The 21,701-nt window shown below is 33.4% G+C and overlaps 1 protein-coding gene across 4 annotated transcripts in view; it reads right to left on the reverse strand.

Moving 5' to 3' along the window:
• Positions 1 to 7,551, reverse strand: part of PTPRC (protein tyrosine phosphatase receptor type C) — a 134,119-nt gene extending 126,568 nt beyond the window's left edge. For 3 of the 4 annotated variants that reach the window (XM_051998703.1, XM_051998702.1, XM_051998701.1), the window contains exon 1: positions 7,282 to 7,448. In XM_051998703.1, coding sequence (XP_051854663.1) covers positions 7,282 to 7,348 — 67 coding nt within the window. In that variant the 5' untranslated portion in view covers positions 7,349 to 7,448. Of the gene's footprint in view, positions 1 to 7,281; positions 7,449 to 7,489 lie in introns of those variants that run through there. The other variant, XM_051998700.1, reaches the window with a different exon arrangement.
• Positions 7,552 to 21,701: the final 14,150 nt, after the last annotated feature.

The following is a 21,701-nucleotide window of genomic DNA, read 5'->3' on the forward strand; positions in this document are numbered from 1 at the left end:
AGATAGAGAAACAGGAGAAAGAAAAGGGAAAGAAAAGATATTGGGAAAGGTTATCAATTCCAGAAGCACCATTGAGATTGACTGGTTTGCAAATCTACAGATAACTGGGAGAGCAATTGATGACTAGCATAAAATTCAATCTTTATCTCAACAAAAGACCCTGCAAAAGTCATTCCAAGGTTTTTTTTTTGTTTTTTTTTGTTTTTGTTTTTGTTTTTGTTTTTTTTAACTATAAACTGTTATAACTCAAGTTTGGAAAAAAGCTTATGTTTCATGGTCGTATTCTGTCAGTACGAGACACAAATAGTTTTGACGTTAGACCTTCACTTGAGGTTTTGAGATCTTTGAAAAAGGTGCTGATGCTGCCTTTTAAGGGGCTTATCAGTTGCAAATGTAAGCCATATTCTTATTTCTTTCAGTCACAGATGTTTAGCTCCTTGCAGCTGCAGCCAGAGCATTAACCCTCCAAATAAAAGGTCAATGATATTTAACTTTTTCTCCCTGTGATAAAAATTTCCTAAGGAAACTTTGAATTCTTTTGACAATATTTTTGTTTTTTACTCTTCCAAGATGATATCTGTGGCATAACATCCCAAGAACAGCTTTGATGGGATTTGATTTGATTTTCTAGTTGAATAAGTCAGCACAAATACAAGCAAACAGTGCACATCAGCAAACTTGTCCTAGTCACATCTGTAGGTGAATTGCATGTTGCAAGGTCAAGGATAAAATATATCAAGCAAGAATGTAAGGTTTAACAGATTCAGATGTGCATATTGTTTTTATAGACTCTCACAGAATACTTCTCTCACCACCAATCCCTTTCAGTAAAAAAAAAAAAAAAAAGGCAAAAATCAGTTATCATTTAAGGTTCAGTAGAATGATGATAATTTGTGTACCTAAAGTTGAATTCAGCTTTAAGTTTTTATGGTATTTCAAATTCAGGATTACAAATCTAAAAAGGAAATTAGAGATCATCTATTTTAATCCTCTCGTTTTACAAAGGAGGAAACTCAGACTAAGAGAAATAAATTGACTTGTCCACATTACACAGGTAGAAAATAACAGAGTCAAGATTTGAACTTGAAGCCCACAAAATTGCATTCAGCATTTATCCAAGTTTAGTGCTGTTTTTACCATACCACAATGAAAGAATATAAAATAATCCTCCTTTTCTCATCCTCATTATTAATAATAAATATTTTTAAATGAATAAATTATAATTAAGACAATAACAAGTGAGTTCCAAACTGAGCTTTTCTTTCTTTTATTTAATTTAAAAATGAAAAAAATGAGAGTAATGGCAAATGTTTCACTGTTTCTCCCCACCTTTTAAAGTGCTGACTGTAATTGTAGTAATAAGAGCAGACTAAATTATCTATACTCTCTGGTCTGGTTCCTCTGTGACTAATTTCATGAGTTGACATGATGACTGGCTAGTGTGAGGATACTGGGGTTTTTTTTTTGTTGTTGTTTGGTTGGTTATCTTTTGGTTTTTGTTTTTTCTCTGCAAGAGAAAAGCCATATTCAATAACCAGTTAGCCAAAACTAACAGTTAAAAGATAGATTTGCTACTATTGTTTTTTTTAATTAGTTAAAAATTTGATTTTATGATCACTTTAAGCAAAGTAATTCCTTCCCATTTAATTTCTTCACTAGCAAAATGAAAGACAAGATGAGTTATAATGTCCTTTTAAATGCTAAATCTGATTATGCCAATTTCTCATTTTCCCCTCCATCAACTTGGTATTTCTTAATGCATCATCCACTTAGAAATTGTCTTTCAGATCCTTCTGTCTGTGTCTTGTGTTCATAAAATAGGTTGCATACAATGTACAAAGCATACCACTCATTTGCTTCTACTGGGCACATCTTTTCCTCTCTTATTCATCTATAAAATGGAACAAAACAGCACTATTTCAATGGTCTCAACAGCAAAATAAATTGAATGAATTTTATTGATATGCATATGCTTCATAATACTAAGGAAGCTTTAAGTTAGTATCTAAAAACATAACCATCAATAAATGAAGATTTTCCCAAAGGGGAAGGAGAGTAGTAAAAAGAATAGGAAGGGAAAGGAGAAAAATGGATAAAATCTGAAAAATCTGGAGATTTTTGGAGAAATATGTTGCTAAGAGACAATTTAGGATAGCAAATAAAGAATTTGCTTCAAGAGGTAAGAAAACTATGTTCAAGCGCTTTCTTCAGTACTTACTGACTCTAATTCTGGTAAGTCACTAACTTCTCAATGTCTCAGGAAACTCTTTAAATAGGACTAATAAAATTGATATAGTGTTTAAAGATTTGCTAAGCACTAAATATTATCTCACCTTATGCTCACAGTGACCCTGAGGATTAGGTTCTATCATTATTATCACCATTTTAAAGATGAAGAAACTAAATCAGAGGGTTTGGGTTTTTTGGATTTGGAGAGGAGGGTTGTTTGTTTGATAGTTTGTTTTGTTTATGGATCACACAGCTAATAAGTGTTTAAAGCTGGTTTAAACTCAGGTCCTTTTCATTCCAAATCCAGTGTTTTATCCTCTGGGTCTCCTATGGACCTGTGTTTTTCAGAGAGTAATTATAGAGTGTTTTCTATTCTATATTAGTCCAAGGTTAAAAATGTATCATTTTTGTATATTTTCTCAATCTCCTTTTCTTTAAATCCTTCTTTGTATATTACTTTTTTATTCCCTTTTCTCTTCTCCTCTACATCCATCTTTTTCTCTTCTGTCCTCTTCACAAACATTTGTTCAATATTTCATGTAAATATAAGGTATTATTCTTGACTTTGGAAATATAATGAGCTATATGCCCTCAGGAAGTTGTGACAGAGTCGATCAATAAATATATATAATAACTTTGATAATAAATATATAATAAATTTTATTAAATGAGGAAATATGATAAATATGTAAAAACAAATTATCTATCATACAAGGTACTATATAATAAGTTTAAATTAATAAAATATACAATAATATTTTAGATGAAGACCTCCTTACACTGAGACCTGACAATTACAAAATATCAGATTTTGAAGGAACCTTAGAGGTCACCTAATCCAACTTGTACCCTTACTCCCATTTTGGTTGAAAGCCTCCAGTGATGTCAGAAAAATCTTGCCCTTAATAGATGACTTGACTCGAACCTTAGAACAGGAATAAACAAATGGAAAGAATGGGAAAAGGGAGATCAACCTTTAGTGTTTCTTTTCCCCACACATTTTTTTAATTTTGTAATTGAATTTGTCAACTAATAAATTAGGTACTTGTTAGATTCTGTGAGGTATATGAAAAAAGATAAAATCCTAGCCTTCAAGAAACTTGCCTTGTATTTAAGATGACATAGATCCATAAAAATTATAATTAAAAATACATGACAAATGAGTAGCATAAATGAGGGGTTCATGGAATGCCAGAGAGTTTCTTATAAGTAAGAGTATTGAGAATAGCAATAGAGAAAAGGTTGAATTTGAGCTGGTCCTTAAAGGATAGGAAGATTCAGAAAATTGCAAAGGGTTTTTTTAGGCAAGAAGAAGGACAAGAGCTAAGATATAGATATAATAATATTCATGAGATATTGGAAGGAATTGATGGAAAAGATGAGTTTTTACATAGGAAAGTTGTGAAATATATGTGAAAGGCAATTTGAAGTGAAACTATGGAAAATCTTAAAAAATAAACTAAGGATTTTTGAAAAAAGGAATGGTTCACTATGTCAAATGCTATAAATAGACCCAGGAGAGGAAACACTGACAAAAGCTCATTGGGACAAGAAATCATAGCAGCATATGACCATCACAAATTGATAAGGCAAATATCTGTTCCAAGAGGAAAGTACAGTTAGAAATGAATGCCACTGCCTTTCACCATATTGTACCATCTTTGCTTGCAAGTATATTCAATTACAACTGGATAGATCACTACCCTGAACATTTCAAATGTTAAAGTACTTATCTATATAAAGAGGGAATTAGGTAAGGTCATCTCTAATTCCTTCTAGCTTTAATAATTCACTAATGATTAGTCTGCAAAAATGCTTTAGGATGAAAAAAAATTGCTTAATTCACTACAACAACATTACCATAGGCAAGAATATCCTTCATGTTCCTATTTGACAAGATTTTTTTTTATGTCACATATAAATGGACCTTGTCTCCATTAGCATCTTCTAAAGAAGTCCTATTAACTCCACTCTCAAAACTAAATTCTTTTCAACAAGTTGTCCAGAAATTTTGCAACCATGGTTAGTTGTACTTTCTTCCCCAGGGAAAAGAAAGAGAATGTTCAGAGAGAAGTATGTGTATGCAAAAGACATGACCATTAATATTTCCTGAGACTTTCCCTGAACTAGATAAAAATCACTTTTTCCATGCCCAGTAGGCACCTTTTTATGCAGATTTTTGTCATCTGTCTCTCTTGTGTTTGCAATCAAAAACATTTTTATCCATTTTTAACATTTTGACTATTTTCTGTTCTTCTACATATTGAAATTAATTAATCCAGTTGTCCTCCCAAAGAGTATATGGCTTCTATCCATAGAGACAAAACTAAAATCTTGGAACTTTTCAGAATCAGCATGTCATCCAAATAATGTGATGAAAGGCAGAAAAGGGACATGGGGAGGAAAGGAAGGAAGGAAGGAAAATTCTTTGAAGGCAGGAATTACTTAAGATCATAAAAAATCCTTATGTCTTATAAAGTGTAGAGATCAAGTATTCATGTCAGGATAAAGAAATCATTTGACCTCAAAACTGGTATAATAGAAAAATATGGCTATTGAAGCACTAATATTGTTTTTGAAAAAGAATATTCTTCATATACATGTTAGATAAGTTACAGATATAACCATCTTAAATAATCATTTATTTTTAGCAAAATCAGCTTAAAGCATTCTGTAAAGCAAATTCAATTTTCCTATTATCTTCACAACCAAAATCAAAAATTACTTCTACAAGGATCAGCCTTAAGTGAGTACATCGCAATACTTTCTGAAAGTTATAAATGGTTCTTCACTGTTACCTTCTGCCACACTTTCATTATTGGACAACTCCTTATTTAATCATTTCTTTTAAACATTTTCTCTTATATTGTGATTTATACCTCTAAATTCACTATTTTCAGAATGTTCCTCTTTCTTTAACTCTTTTTTCAAATACTGATCAATTTTAACAAGCAAAATGTTATTGAAATAATACACATTTCATTCATAACATTTCATTATGAAGATTCTTTATGTCTGAGATATTGCAAAATGCATAAACTCCCTATGTTATCAGTGCCATGTACAGAAATACTCTATATAGAGTAATTAGCTAAATTCTGCACTTAGATCATTAAATACCACATAATTTTTATGGTGCTATATGTTTACAATAATACTTCATTCATCCCAATGTTATAAACATATTATATAAATAAATGTGTCATATGTAATATTCATTGTTGTATGCATTTTATACATATTACATAATCATATATATATATATATTTCACTAACTATTCATTTATTCCTTGAAAAATATTTGATTGTTTAGTATAAGCAAGGCTCTCTACTAGGCCTTTCCAAAGACAAAAGGACCAAGTTCTTGATTTTTAATAATTTAAAATATATCAAATATTCTGTTATCTACCACTAATAATATTATGACCTTATTAATGTAGCTTCTCTAAAAATTGAACCCATTTTCACATGAAATATGACTATAAAAGTAATATCTTTTAAAAATGAAATTTTCTTTAATATTCCAATAAAATACCTCTATTTGCAAGACTATAAGAACAAACTTGATAGAAATGAAAATGTGCTATGATTTAAAGCTAGCAAAAAAGGTGCAATATATTTTCTCTTTCATTGAAAGTACGTTGGAATCCAAACTGCTACTGTCCTGATTTTTGCTGCTCAATAAGACTCCTTACTTGATAGAGATAGTAAGCATATAAATAGCTATTCCAAACCAAGAGACACTGCTGACCAAACACATAGGGGAGAGCAACAACATCTATCATTGGAAGAAAAACTCCATTCCAGGCTCCCCTCCTCATCTACTCCCTTGTGTTAGCAAAAGTAGAACTTCACAATGGCATAGGCTCAGGAGGTAGCTGCTAACCTGCCTCTCTTGAAGAAAGGAGATCAGCAGAGAATAGAAAGGTTTCAAAATGAAAACAGAATAAGAAAATACAAACAATTCACTCCATTTAGTTTATTAGAAAGCTCCCAAAAATATCAACTTCATATTAAGTATTTAGAGTCACTCTGCAAAGTTAATATTAAGCAAGTCATACACATATCCAAAGAAGTCTTAAATCCAGATGATTTTCACTATCTTTGTGATCAATAGAGATGTAGTAGAATGGAAAATGCTATCAAATATTCACTACATAGTCCTTCAACAAATTGGGATCTCAAACCAAATCAGGTAATTGAATTAAAACTCTTTCTGAAAACACAATAAGCCAAAAATTGCATAAAATACTTCTGTGAAAAGTTAGTTTTATGTTTTCTTAAGACTCATCTCCTCAGCTTTTCAAGTCAGACATCTAAAATTCATGAATATACCCAGGAAGGGTGTTGGCTCCTTGGTTGCCAAGGCAGAAAAAGAGCACTCAAGTGCATCCATGACTCTCCAGTGAGACTAAAACCTGGATGCGAAAACTTTTTTAGTCATAGGAATCAAAAGAAGGTTAACCCTAACATATGATTCCACATCATCATATAAATTTGGAATTCAGCAAAATGCTAAGAGTAGTCATCAAAATTTGAGGAAGCAAATTTGTGGGCTGAGAACAGGGAGTGGCTTACATGCCACCAAAGCCCTTCTGTATAGCTTCAAAAAAGCAGGATGTTAAAAATATTGTAGATATTTTTTTAAAATCCTGATTTTCTCATTTAAAAAATAATAAAACATAAAATCTGACAGGTTGGAAAAAAGTTTAAAAATTTTATTTCTTCTTAAAGAAATGTATTGCTTTTTTTAGAGCCCTGAGCAATAGGTAAAAATTGAAAAAGACACTGTTTTTCTTTTTATTATGATTTTTTTCCAAAAAGAAGACATACTCTTTTCCAGTGTAAGGAAGCATTGTAATCTGTCACTCAAGTTGCACCTCCATATTATCTAAGGGAACTTTGGCATTTCTGCAAAGCATATTTCCAAGTTACCAAGTCTACATTGACACTCACTGCAATCTTTTCTTTCAGTATTAGTTATGGTCATCTTAGAAAAATTCTTCTAAAATAAAATTTCAAATAAGAAACCATGAAGAACCAAGCACATACCTGTGACAAAGATATCAGTGTCCAGAAACGCAAAGCCAAATGTCAAGAGTTTAAGCCACAAAAACATGATTATGTCTGGGGATCAACTGTATCCTAATGAAACAGCATCCGTCCTTCTGAAAAGGAAAATAATTGTTATTACTTGAGGGGGAAAAAAAGTATTTCTCCGTAAAACAGAATCAAAAATAAAATAACTGAGAGCGCATACTCTGCTGGGTTGTCTTATCAGTCAGAGAGCAATTTCCTCTGTAACCCTTCCACTAACCACTTGCTAGCTACAGGCACTACTAGGTAGTGATGTCAGATTCAGTTTTACCTACTTCTCAAAAAAATATTGTAGAGTCCTGTTTCCAGGAAGTTGAGACTCGTTCAAAGTCAGTGCAGTGACATCTTACTTCCTTATTTCTAGCCATTTTTTGTTTCTGAAATGAATTAAGAGGCCCTTTTAAAGAGATCCTTTTTCTCTAAAGAAAGGACAATCTTTTTTTTTTTTTTTTTGTAACTCCCTAAATAATGCTTCTTTTGCTACAGACAACATTTCTGATAAATTCTGTCAGAATCCCAGAAAATTCTCAGTATTATTCTTATTTGAAAGATGAAGATAAAAAGCTGAGAACCAGGATAGGTTTGTGTGACTACTAAATGACTGATCATAGAACACAGACCTATCCTATAGGCCCTTGACTTCCTAGAAATGGGACTCAACAGAATTGTGGACCACAAATTCTATGCTAATGATAGAGTTGGGTTAAAGAGTCAAGAAGTATCCAAAGAAAATAGAGAACAATTTTTAGGAGTGAGACATTAGCACCTAGAGAGATCAGGAAAAAAAAGTCTCATATAGAAAATGGTATTTGAATTGAATTTTGAAGGAAGCTAGAGGCTCTAAGAGATGGAGATAAGGGAGTGCAATCAAGTTATATACTTGGTGCTTTAACTAAAAATGAACATTTCCTTGTGAATTTAAGGTCTGCAAAGCATTTTACATATACTACCTCATCTGAATTCCACAATCCTGTGAGATACACCAGATAAATATGTTTATCTCTGATTTACAGATGAGAAAACTGAGCCTCACGAAGAGTGTCTTGTACATAATCAGCTAACTAGTAAGCACTATATATGGAATATTAGGATTGTTTTCAACTTTATTCTTGTATTTTAACACAGTACCAGGAATGCAATAGATTATTAATTAATTCTAATTAAGCTAGTTGACTTAGCTGACAAGCCTACCAGGGTTTGTCCACCAATCTCACAGAGTTGTTATGAGAATCAAATGACACAATATGTGTAAAGCACTTAGCACAGTGCCTGGCACATGGTATGTTTTATACAAATGTTATTCTCTTTCCTCTTACACTTCCCATCTGACCTCCCCCCACAACAGGTGTTCACCTAATTACTTCCTCCCACAAGGCAACAAAACTGTCCCTCTGACTTGATGGGAGTGGAAGAGAGCATGTTAAAACTCAAACCACACATAGCTTCTTGGTGGCCTCAAGTTTTATTGTTGTGACTTCCTGATCACATATAGGACTAAAAAGGTCCACTACTACAGACTCGGCAAACATGCAAAGACTTTCCATAGGTAGATGAGCTAGGGATAGGGGATATCTATCCAAGTTAAGTGCTAGAGAATCTTTTTTCCTAAGATATGGTTAAATAAAATGGAATTGTTATCTGTTGAATATAACTTATGAGGACCTCATTTTATCCCAACATTTAATCTGTACTAACAGGATTCAGGCTTGAGCCAGACTCACTTGTGTTATTGTTTTACCTGCTAATTAGGACAAAATTTTCACTGTTCATTTACAATTGAATTGAAGAAAGAGGATGACAAATATGGACAGCAGGATGATGCAAACACAGGATCTCACACTGTAGCTTGCAGGGTTTTCTGGTGGTTTAAGTAGAGTGTCCTCAATTGAAGAGGATAAGAGTCTCTTTCCCTCATCCTGTAGAATTATTAACTAAGAAGGCTACAGGAAGGATAAAAAAAAAAAGACCAAGTCTAAGATTCCCTTCTTGAGATTGACTCTTCTGCAGATATTGAACTGCCAGTCTAATCAACTAAAAGTAAACTTCATCATTGTATTCAACAATTAAACTCTTAAGCAGGATGCAATGAAAATGGAGAGGTAGCTAATGGAACAAGTAAAGGGGGTTCTGCCAATGAAAGTAGGTACTAATAGAACACAGTCTAGGGATGGAAGTATAGCCTCCAATCCAGATGTTTCACTGCACTCTACTAAAATCAGAACCACAATATAGGAAAGTGGAAGCAGAAGGGAGGAAGAGACTTGGAACTCTCAGCAGTGGTAAGAAAGTCTTAAATTTATTCTATTCCTGCCGATCAGAAGACATTAATTTTCTCCACTGATAAAGGAGAGATGGGCAGACTTTCTTTATCAAGGGACTAAGGAAGGTGCATGAGAAGTTCAAATAGTAATTTCATAATTCATTGAAGCAGAGGCTCTTGAGATGGGATCTAATTGTACCAATGAAGAGACTCTCTCCATACCCTAGTTCTATCAGCTTAGGAAGTTTTTTGAGGATTTACTCACAAGATTTTACAAAGTTTAGTTAAAGTTGAATCACCATAAAGCCAACTCACTAATAGAGATCTATAAGGGCGAATGAAGTTCTAAATGAAACTGATGTGATAGATTGGAATTACATGAACCCCCATAAATTCCCACATCTATTACCAGTTTGGCTTAGGGGCAATTAGCTCCTGGAGGTAGTCCACCCAATGGACTACCCAAATAGTTATAGCATTAGGTTTGGACAAATAGTGCTATCAGTGGAAATAAATTGTCTATGATTGGAAAGTGAAGACCTACCCAGCCTAATTGGTGGAGTATCCTTGTTAAATATTCTTTTCTATTATGTCATTAAATAAAATTTCACTGACCAGTAGGACAATTTCAGAAAGGCCTGGAGAGACTTACACGAACTGATGCTGAGTGAAATGAACAGGGCCAGGAGATCATTATATACTTCAACAACAATACTATATGATGATCAATTCTATTGGATGTGGCCATCTTCAGCAATGAAATGAACCAAATCAGTTCCAATAGAGCAGTAATGAATTGAACAAGCTACACCCAGCGAAAGAACTCTGGGAGGTGACTATGAACCACTACATAGAATTCCCAATCCCTCTATTTTTGTCTGCCTGCATTTTTGATTTCCTTCACAGGTTAATTGTACATTATTTTAAAGTACAATTTTTTTTTTGTATAGCAAAATAACTGTATGGACATGTATACATATATTGTATTTAACTTATACTTTAACATATTTGACATGTATTAGTCAACCTGCCATCGGGGGAGGGAGTGGGAGGAAGGAGGGGGAAAATTGAAACAAAAGGTTTTGCAACTGTCAATGCATATATCTTATAAATAAAAGCAAAAAAAAATTTTTTTTAATTTAATAAATAAATAAATAAATAAAGTTTTACTTCTCAACTGCTGAAAGGTTTGAAAGTTCTTTATTCCATCCCAGTATTGAACTTGAAGTAAAAAAATACTGACCTTTTTAGGTCTGCCCCTCCCAATTTAAATCTAGCACTTTAATCTACTAAGCAAAACTATTGTTCTATTTATATAGATTGCTTTATTTTCTGATGATTATCAAAAACAAATTAGCTTATCATATCAGTTAGTCAATTAAGATTTATTAAGCACCTAGTATGTGCCAAGAACTAAGCTAAATACTGGATATACAAAGGAAAGCTTAAAACAGCTCATTCTAAGGAGAGAGACAACAAGCAAATACTAATATACAAAGAAGATAAACAAAATAATTAGGAAGGTAGCTTCTGAAGAAAATCAATAGATTAAGGAAGACAGGAAGATTTCTGGCAGAGGGTGGGACTTTAGCTGAGACTTGAAGGAAGTCAGGAAAGCTTGATGCTAGAAATAATGTGAGAGAGCCTGGGGGACAGCCAGTGGAAATGTTTAGTATAGTGAGAGAGAATGTCATATTCGAGGAAGAGAAAGGAGGCAAATAACAGGATCACAAAGCATGTGGATAGGAGAAAGGGCAAAAAAGAGTAAAGGTAGGAATGAACCAAATTATGAGAAGCTTTCAAAGCCAAACAGTTTTGTATGTTCAATCCTTTTGGCAATAAGGAATCAGAATGATGATATTGTCAGACCTGTGCTTTAGAAAGAACAATTTGACAGTTGAGTGGAGAAAAGTACTGTAGAAGGGAGGGACTTGAGGCAGGGAGATAGATTAAACAACCATTGCAATAATTTGAGCTTGAAATAATGAAAGCCTGGATCAGGGTGAAAGTGTGGTTAGAGGAGAGAAGAGGGTATATTTGAATGTCAAATCAAAAAACCTTGGCAACAGATTGGATGTGGCTAATGAAAGGAATAAAGGATAGCAATCAGGTAGTGAGTCTAGGTGACTAACAAGATAATGGTACCCTCGACAATAATAAGAAAACTTAGGAAGAGGGAGGAGGTTGGAGAGAAAGAAAAAAAAAAGTTCAATTTGGGGCATGGTGAGTTTAAGATGTCTACAAGGCATTCAGTTTCAGAAGTCTAAAAGTTAGGAAAGCCTAGAGTTCAAAACAGCTGTTTGACAAGTAGATCTGAGAAATAATTGAAAACATGGAGCTGATGAAGTCACTGAGTGAAATAGTAAAGAGGGTAAAGAAAAGACCCAAGATAGACCCTTGTGGATCACCTATGGTTAATGGGCATGACCTGGATGAAAAGGAGACAGAGAAGGAATAATCAGAGAGCTATAAGAAGGACTAAGGAGATCAGTGTCATAAAAACCTAGAGAGAAGAGAATCAAAGTGAAGAGGGTAAACAGTAGGGGAAAAGGCTACAAAGAGATTAAAGAGGATTGGATTTTTAGAAAAGGTCATTATATTGGACATATATTATTGATAACTTTGAAGAGAACAATTTCAATTGAATGATGAAGTCAAAAGCCAGACTGCAAAGAGTTAAGAAGAAAATGAAATGAAAGAAAGTTGGGTACCTATTATAAACTTTTTTTTCCCTCAAGGAATAGTTTTAGCATAAAAGGACAGAGAGATATGGGACCATCACTACAGTGGCTGAAAGGATCAAGTGAAGGTTTTTCTTGGTTGAAAGAGATATGGCTGAAAAAATCTGCAATAGAACAGAAGAAGCCAGTCAATTGAAGATTAAGGAGAGAGCAAGCATGATAGAGAAAGCAATTTGTTTGAGAAGACTGGATTAAATTAAATTGTTATTCAATGAAAACTATTGTTTCTGGAAATAAAAGACTTGGGTCCAAATCTGGCCCTTCTATTTATTATCTATATGACCTTGCTAAGTCACTTACATTCCCTGAGACTCCATTCAATTATCTGTAAAATAAAAGGTTAGACTAATTGCTCTTTGAGTTCTAAATCTATGTTCCCATGAAATCCAAATAAAGATAAAAACAGAGAAGGAGAAGGCTGGGTGGGGGAAGGGTAGGGAGAGAGCTGAAAAACTAGGGTTTTAAATTAGGAAATGAAAGTCCAAATGTGAATTATTCCAAAATCTCTTGTATTTTCTTTAAGAGAATTGAAAGTCACAGGACGAGTATTGAAAAACATGACAAAAATGATAACTGGCTAAAACTTTATACTCAGGAAATAACTTATTACTGGAAGTCACTTCAGAATTAGCACAGGTGAAAATGATACCAAATTAGAAAAAAGACTGTGGTCAAAAAGAGGACAATGACTACAATTATGATAGCTCAAACTTGAATTGTTCAAAAAAATTAACTGTGCCAACAATGGGAAAGAGAGCAAATAAGACATTGGATCTGATTATGACCATTTCCTGCAAAAGTTTAACCAACATGAAACAACTGCTATGGTGTGAATTGTAAAAGATTATAAGTGCTGTTTCATATAGCAACCATTTCATCTCTCTGTCAAGTGGAATATCTTAGCAGCCAAGGTCAATACTGATTTAAAATAGAACCTCTTTTGCAAAATGTAATGGAAACAAATGATGAGAGATTATTGGCAGTATGACCTCACAAACATGAAGAACTACAGATGGGAAAAAAGACTTTCAGAAATTTTAGTGATAAATTCAACTAAACAAGATTGCCCAATAATGTATTTATAGCTAAGAATAGAAGGAAAATATTTGGGCAAAAAATTTCTTTTAAAGAAAAGAAATGGGTTTTCCATGAGGTATACAAGGAATTATTTCCCCCCAGATTTACTGATGGTTACATTAGGATCTGTGTTAAAATTATAAAGATTTCTTTTTAGATGTAACCACAGAGATAAATGTGATCCACAATCATCCAATTATCAATATTAAACAATGAATAAAACAGGAAGACGTACTCACCAAATATGTTTGCCACTGTTGTGAATATTTTCTTGCCCAGAGAACAAGTAAAAGAGGGATTCCATAAAGATGGTTGAGTCATTCAGAAGTCCTTATTTGCAGAAGATACTGTGCTGGCTACATCAATTTCCTTGGTACTACAAGGACACCTAAATGGGCTCTGTAAACATCCAAAGGAAACTAATTAAACCATATATAAAAGAAAAAAAAAGGCGAAGACTATTTTCTAGTCATTACTTAAACCTAAATTTAAAAAAAAATCATAGTTAATCAGTAGAAATGATAGATAATGATTGATATATTTACAGATATAGATGTTGATGATGATAAATAGATAGATAGATAGATGGTAGAGGGAAAGGGACACATAATTTTATTAGTATATAAAACTCCAATTAAGGTAACCTTCTCTTCAAATACAGATTCGTCCTTGCTCTGCAACTTAAGAGTCATAGAAAATTGCCAGCGGCACTGAAAATTCAAGGGATTTACCCAAGATATCACTGTTTATATATGTCAAAAGGTCAAATAAAAAACTTGAATTCAGGTCCAATTGATTCAGAGGCTTGCCCTCTACTTTTTAGACCCAGAAACCAAAGGTTTGAATTGGATACAGAATCAACTATCAATTAACAGAGAAGACTGTATGACTTTTTGGTTATTGTATGGGCCTTCCAAGGATCCCAAGCTTCATCTTACCACAAAATTGATTCTTTTTAGTTGATTATTCTTTTGTTAATAATATATGATTATGTCTGCAAACCACAGAATTCAACAAATTCTAAAGTATAAAAACTGCAGTGCCCCAGAAAGGTAAGAGACCAATGCAATGAGTAACTTCCATACTATCACCAGTGGTTATGTGAATATAGGAAATAATGCAACAATAATATCCATAAAATGTAAAATGAGAAAAGTACATGAGTGTCATCAAATGAAAATGATGAACTATTATTTGAAATAGGACATCTTTCACTCCTAATTTTTCAACTTTCCTTTTGGTAATATGGTGCAACCTGCTGAGATCTACCATACATTTCTCAGTTGCCCTCTGTGGTATGCATTCTCAATTTTTATATTGAATTTCATATTTAATTCTATCTTCATTTTTTTGGACATGATTTGTCATAAGTTCTAAAGCATTGAAAAATTTTCCCCATTTCCTTATAATGTTTTAGAGCATAATATAGACTTTGAAAAGCATTTTAACAAGGTTCTAGAATGTGAAATTTCCCCTAGTATTTTCCTTTTTAAAATTTATTTATTTAAAAAAAAACAGTAAGAGAAACAGAAAAGGAAAAAAAAAACAACAAAAGAGAATATTGTCATGTGCTCAGCAGACTATCAGAGAGTATTTAATAAAAACAAATTACCAGATCAAGAAAGTAGAAGAAATTATATTCATGAATATACATTTTTTCTTTACTTCCTTATTAATTGTTCTTAGATTCTCTGCTCTGTACTTTATTTATTTTATTCTTTTTTCCCCTTTCCTCCCCATCATCTCTAAGCTACAGTTAAGAAAAGATATATTTATGTATGTGTGTGTGCGTATGTATATATACTTACCTACATACCCACACTCACACCCACACACATCTTTCCTATCTCTGCTTTCTCTAATTAAATTCTGCTCCATAACTTGCCCTGCTATTGCTTAACCTCCCACCACACAAGGATCCCTCCCTTGTCTTCTTCCCTCATCTTTTACTTCCCATCCACCCATCCTTTCCCATCTTATTTCTTTATAGATTTTGGAGGGCACTATGCCCTTCATAGTCTATATGTAGTATTGCCTATTCAACCCATTCCCAATGTGAGTAGGTTTTTAAAAGCCTTCCTCGCATCTCTAATGCCTCTGTGTCTTTTCTTTCTCTGTACCTCAATTGTATAACCTGATTGCTACTTCTTTATTTACTCTTCCAATCTTTCTTTTGAGCTACCCTATCGTTAATGTGACTCTTAAACATATATAAAAAACATAAATAATCTGTCCATGTTTAAATAGTTTGTGAATGTTAAGTACCTTAAAACTGATCTTTCATATTGGCTTTTATATGTTAAACTTTTTGTTAAGTTGAAGTTTGATTAATAGAAAGTCCTGAAAATGTGCAAGTTCATTAAATGTCCATTTTTTTCCTCATTCAAAATCATAGATAGTTCTGCTAAAGAGTGTATTTTTTGACCACAGGCCTAGCTCTTTTGATTGTTGGGAGATATGATTCCAGGACCTACAATCTTTTATTGTAGCTACTGATAAGTCTTGTACAATTCTAATTGCATTTTCAGCATATTTGAATTATTTTTTTCCTTGTTTCTTGCAAAATTTTCTCTTTCATCCAGAGGTTTTAAAATTTGGCAATAATATTTCTGTGTGTTTTCCACGAAGAATCTCTTTGAGGTAGTGATCGGTAGATTTTTTTCTATTTCTACTTTCCCCTCTTGTTCTTTCACTCCAGGACAATTTTTTTGGATTATTTCCTGCATTATTGTGTCAAAGTTCTCTTTTTGGTCACCACTTTCTGGCAGTCCTATTATTCTTATATTTTCTCTTCTTGATCTGTTCTCCAGATCTGTCATTTTTCTTCTGTTTTATATGTTCTATTTTTCTCATTATTTATAATCTGTTTTGTTATATTTGGCCTTTCATAGCTTTATGGCTTCCTTTTGCCCAATTTTAATTTTCATAGAGTTGTTTTCATCTTTGAGACTCAGTACTTCCTTTTCCAATTGGTTAACTTTTTCCCCATAATCTTCTTGTTTTTCTTGGATGGTTTTTATTTTTCTTTTTTAGGTTTTTCTCAATGTCTTATTTGATTTTTAAATTCTTTTTTGAGTTCTTCTATAAATTCTCTCTGTATAGGGAGACAGTTCATGTTACTTTTTAGGATAGAAGGTTTTTTTTTTTTTAATATTAAAGTATTCTAGTCTTCCCTGTTCCCATAATATGTTTCAATGGTGGAGTTTTTCTTCTTTGCTGGTTAATTTTTTTTTTAAATAAGAGGTAAGCACATTTAATTGTGGTGTGGGAGGATGGTACCTCAAACTTCCTTTTAGCTCTCCATTCTAACCAAGAACCCCAAACCACACAGTCCACCTCCTGCAAGTGCCCTCAGCCTGCAGTGTCCTGTCCCACTGCCTGTCCATTCACCAGGTGCTGTTTCCTTCTCACCTAGGGCCAAGTTTTAGCAGCACAGCTGGGCCTGGCATTCCCAATCAATTTAAGTTCACTGTTTTCCCAGCCTCAAACACTGATTCCATAAATATTCAGGAGGTGAAAGTCCCTGTGGTTCCTGATGAGGATCCAACCACACTCAATTAGCTTGACGGGTCCCCAATTGATGTTTCTGCAGAGCTAGTCCTGAGGTGTTTGCACTTCACACGGGTAACTCCCTATCTGGGGTCTTTTCTTCAGATCTTGTTGGGTTATATCAGGAGGATCCTTGTTCTGCCCCAAGTCTTCATGATTTTTCACCAGTCTATGTTCTCTCTAAGGTGCTAATTTGATTTATTTGTGAGGAAAATCTGGACAAGTTGAAATTTACTAACTTACTTTGCCTTCTTCCCAGAATCTTCTCTCACCTAGTACTTTCAAATGATAAATATTATTTAGGAAATTTTTTCCAACTTAATAGTATTATATTTTTCTTATTACATGTAAAGATAGTTTTAACATTCCTTATTTAAGATTTTTGAGTTCCAATTCTTTTTTCTCCCTCTTCCCTCGCTTCCTCTCTCCTCAAGATGGCAAACAATCTGATACAGATTATATGTATAATTATATGTATAATATATACATTCATGTTAAACATTTACACATTAATCATTTTGTAAAAGAAGAATCAGAACAAAAACCAGGAGAAATAAAAAAACAGAAACAACAATGAAAATAATATGTTTCTATCTACATTCAGATTTCACAATTCCTTCTTCGCCTGCAGATGACTTTACATTCTGTCCTGGAATTGTCTTAGATCATTGTATTGCTGAGAAAAGCTAAGTCTAAGTTGATCATCTCACAATGTTATTATTACAGCGCAGAATTTTCTCCTTGTTCTGACCACTTCATTCAGCATCAGTTCATATAAGTCTTTCCAGATTTTTTTCTGAAATCTGCTTGCTCATCATTTCTTGTAGAACAATATAATAGTATTCCATTACATTCTATACACGACAATTTGTTCAGCCATTCTCTAATGATAGGCATTTCTTCAATTTCTAATTCTTCACACTATAAAGCAAGTTGCTATAAACAGTTTTGTATATATGCATCCTTTTCCATTTTTTATTATCTCTTTGGGAAACATACCTAGTAGTAATATTGTTGAATCAAAGAATATGAAGAGTTTTATGGTCCTTTGGGCATAGTTCCAAATTGTTCTCCAGAATAATTAGATCAATTCACAACTGGGAAATATTTTTGATAATTCAAACACTAAATTCTAACAAAACACCAACTTCTGTATATTTCTGCTTCAATGGTATTCAAATTCTATTCACATTGCAGAAAAAAAAAACCCTCTCATTTTAAAGTTACATTCAACTCAATTATTAAGCAGGGACCAGAAGACAAAAAAAGAAGAAATAATCTATTCAGATATCAAAATGGCACTTTCCTCCTTGAAATAAACACTAGGGCTTTCTGCATATACCATATTTTGGCTAAGTGAAAGCCCTATTGAGGCCATGAGAGGACACAGGTATTCTTATTTTCTTCATTTCCTACCAATTAATAAACAGGCCAAGGGGAGGGGAACAAGAAAGGAGGGGGAGAGGGGAAGGTAAAGGAAAGGAAGAGAGGAAAAAGAGAAGTAGGAGTTGGGCGATGGAGAGACTATATTTGCCCTCAAAGAAATTGCATGGTATCAGGAGAAACAATACAAAGAAATGTAAGAAAACACAGAATAACTGTTCGTGAGGAATTCAGAAAAAGCTTCCTGTAGAATTTGTTGTTTGAATCAAAAAAAGATAGGCCTGCAGCCAAAAATATCATATCCAGAAAAATTATCTATAATTTTTAATGAGAAAAAAATGGACATTTAATAAACTTGAAGATTTTCAGGACTTTTTTTTATCCTAGTGACTAGAGAACTGGATTTGGGATCACATATCACCTTAGACATTTATTTACTGTGTGAATCTGGTCAAATTACTTAATCTGAGTATTAGTTTCTAATCTACAAAATGAAGCCTCTAAGATCCCTTCTAGATTATAATCATCTTCATGTTCCAGATCTATAAGTCAAAATGTCATGTTTGATTACATCAATGAAAAGGCTTCTCAATAGGACAAGATAGTCATTGATATAATTGGGAAATCAATCTGAACATCCCTGCCAAAAAAAAAACATTTTTATGTCCTATAATCTTTCATTTCCATAACTATACTTCGTAATCTTCTCTTGCTTTATAATTTATCAGTCCAGAACTCCACCAGTGAAAATCACAGTGACTCTCCATTGTCATTATGCTTTTTCTAGCTCTGCTTTCAATTTTCTAAATTTTTAATTGTTTTGGGGAAAATCAGCATATTCTTGAAAGCAATTTAGACTCATAGGATCACAGACACTTGAGAAAGGCACCTGATCCAAGTACCTCACTTTCAAAGTTATATGAAGGATAAAGAGGTTGTCACTTAAACGCTGGGCCTCTGATTGAAAATCCAGTATCATTTCCATTGAACCTTGCATTAGAACTTCTAACTAGAAACTCAATACAAATTCAGCATTATTTAAAGCTTGCTGTGTTTCAGGCACTAAATTAAATACTGGGTATGCAAAAATGAAGAATTGATTGATAATTGTCAAAGACTTGAGAAAAATCCAAAGGTATGATGGATGAGTAAAGACAATTAATATTTGGCAATTGGAACATTAGTCACTTTGCAGAGAATAGCTTCAATTTAATGCTGAGTGCAAAAAAGAGATTATAAAAGTGTTAAGAAGACAATGAGGGAATGAAAAGTGGAGTCACCTTTTGTAGGTGGTCAATTAGCCATCTGAGGGAGAAAGGATATGGAGTGACAGCTAGTAGGGATGGATGGATTAAGGGAGAGTTTTTTGAGGATCTAGGAGTATGAATATGTTTGTAGGTAGTAGGGAAGCAACCTATAGATAGAGAAACTTGAAAATAAGTGAGAGAGCAAGAACCAATCAGTCAACCAACCAATAAACATTTATTAAGTACTCTGTTCCAGACACTGTGTTATGTTCTGGAGATACACAAAGAAGTAAAAATTAATCTCTGTCCTTAGGAAGCTTACAATCCAATAGAAGTAGAAAGCATACGAACAATAGACAAAGCTGAATATGCACAGGATAGATTGGAAACAATTTACTGAAAGAAGGAACTTAAGCCTGGGGTAGGCTTTCTGTACAAGGTGGGATTTTAGGTGATATTTAAAGAAAGCCAGGGAAATCAAAAGTCAGAATGAGGGAGGGAGAGCATGCCAGACATGAAAGTTGAAAAAGAATGCCTGGAGCTGGAAGATGGAATATGAGTCTAAGAATAATGAAAAGATCAGTGTAACTTGTTCAACAAATATATATTGGGAAGTAAGATGTGAGTAGTCTCAAAGGTAGGAGGATAATAGGTCATGAAGAGCTTTGAATATCAAACCACACATTTTTATTTTATACTGGAAGTAATAGGAAGCCAATGTAGTTTGCTGAGTAAGGGAGAGAAATGTGTTTTAGAAAAATCATTTTAGTGGCTAAATGGAGGATATATTAGAGTGAAGAAAGACATGAGGCAGCCAGATCCATCAGCAGGGTATTATAATTTTCATGGCATGATATGATGGGTCTATATGTTATAAGAGAAGACATATTTTTTAAAAAGCTTTTAATTTTCAAAATATATACATAGTTTTTAACATTCATCCTTGCAAAACCTTGTATTCCAAATTTTTTCTCCCTCCTTTCCCCCACCCTTTTCCTTGATGGCAAATAATCCAATATGTGTTAAATATGTAAAATTCTTCCATACATATTTCCACAATTATCATGCTGTACAAGAAAAATCAGTTCAAAAGGGAAAAAATGAGGAAAAAACAAAAAGCAAGCAAACAACAATAAAAAAGTAAAAATACTATGTTGTGATCTACATGTAATCCCCATAATTTTCTCTCTGGATTCAGATGGCTCCTCATCACAAATCTATTGGAAGTGGCCTGAATCACCTAATTGTTGAAAAGAGTCAAGACCATCAAAGTTGGTTATTACAATCTTGTTGCTGCCATGTACAATGTTCTGGTTCTACTCATTTCACTTAGAATAAGTTCATGTAAGTCTCTCCAGGCCTCTCTGAAATCAATTTTTCTTTCTTTCTTTCTTTCTTTCTTTCTTTCTTTCTTTCTTTCTTTCTTTCTTTCTTTTTTCTTTCTTTCTTTCTTTCTTTCTTTCTTTCTTTCTTTCTTTTTTTCTTTCTCTCTTTCTTTCTTTTTTTGCTGAGACAATTGGGATTAAGTGACTTGCTCAGGGTCACATAGCTAGGAAGCGTTCAGATTTGAACTCAGGTCCTCCTGACTTCAGGGCTGGTGCTCTATCCACTGTACCACCTAGGATGGTATGAGGTAGTAGGGAAGCAACCTATAGATAGAGAGACTTGAAAATAAGTGAAAGAACAAGAACCAATCAGTCAACCATCCAATAAACATTTATTAAGTACTCTGTTCCAGACACTGTGTTATGTTCTGGAGATACACAAAGAAGTAAACCAGCACTGCTTCTTATAGAAGGATAATATTCCATAACATTCATATACCATAATTTCCTCAGGCATTTCCCAATTGATGGACATCCACTCAGTTTCCAGTTCTTTGCCACCACAAAAAGGGTTGCTACAAACATTTTTGCACATGTGGGTCCTTTTTTTATACTCGAGGAGAGGGCATATTTGAAATATATTGCAAAGATAAAATCAACAGAACATAGCAACAAGCTGAAATTGGGGGAAAAGAGAAAAGAAATAGTAAAACCTCCAGATTTCCAGCTTGAGGGACTGGGAAGATGATCTTGCCCTCTACAATGATAGGGAAAGTAGGAGAAAGAGAAGGCT

This window comes from Antechinus flavipes, chromosome 4, assembly GCF_016432865.1.
Source record: "Antechinus flavipes isolate AdamAnt ecotype Samford, QLD, Australia chromosome 4, AdamAnt_v2, whole genome shotgun sequence".
Classification (NCBI taxonomy): Eukaryota; Metazoa; Chordata; class Mammalia; order Dasyuromorphia; family Dasyuridae; genus Antechinus; species Antechinus flavipes.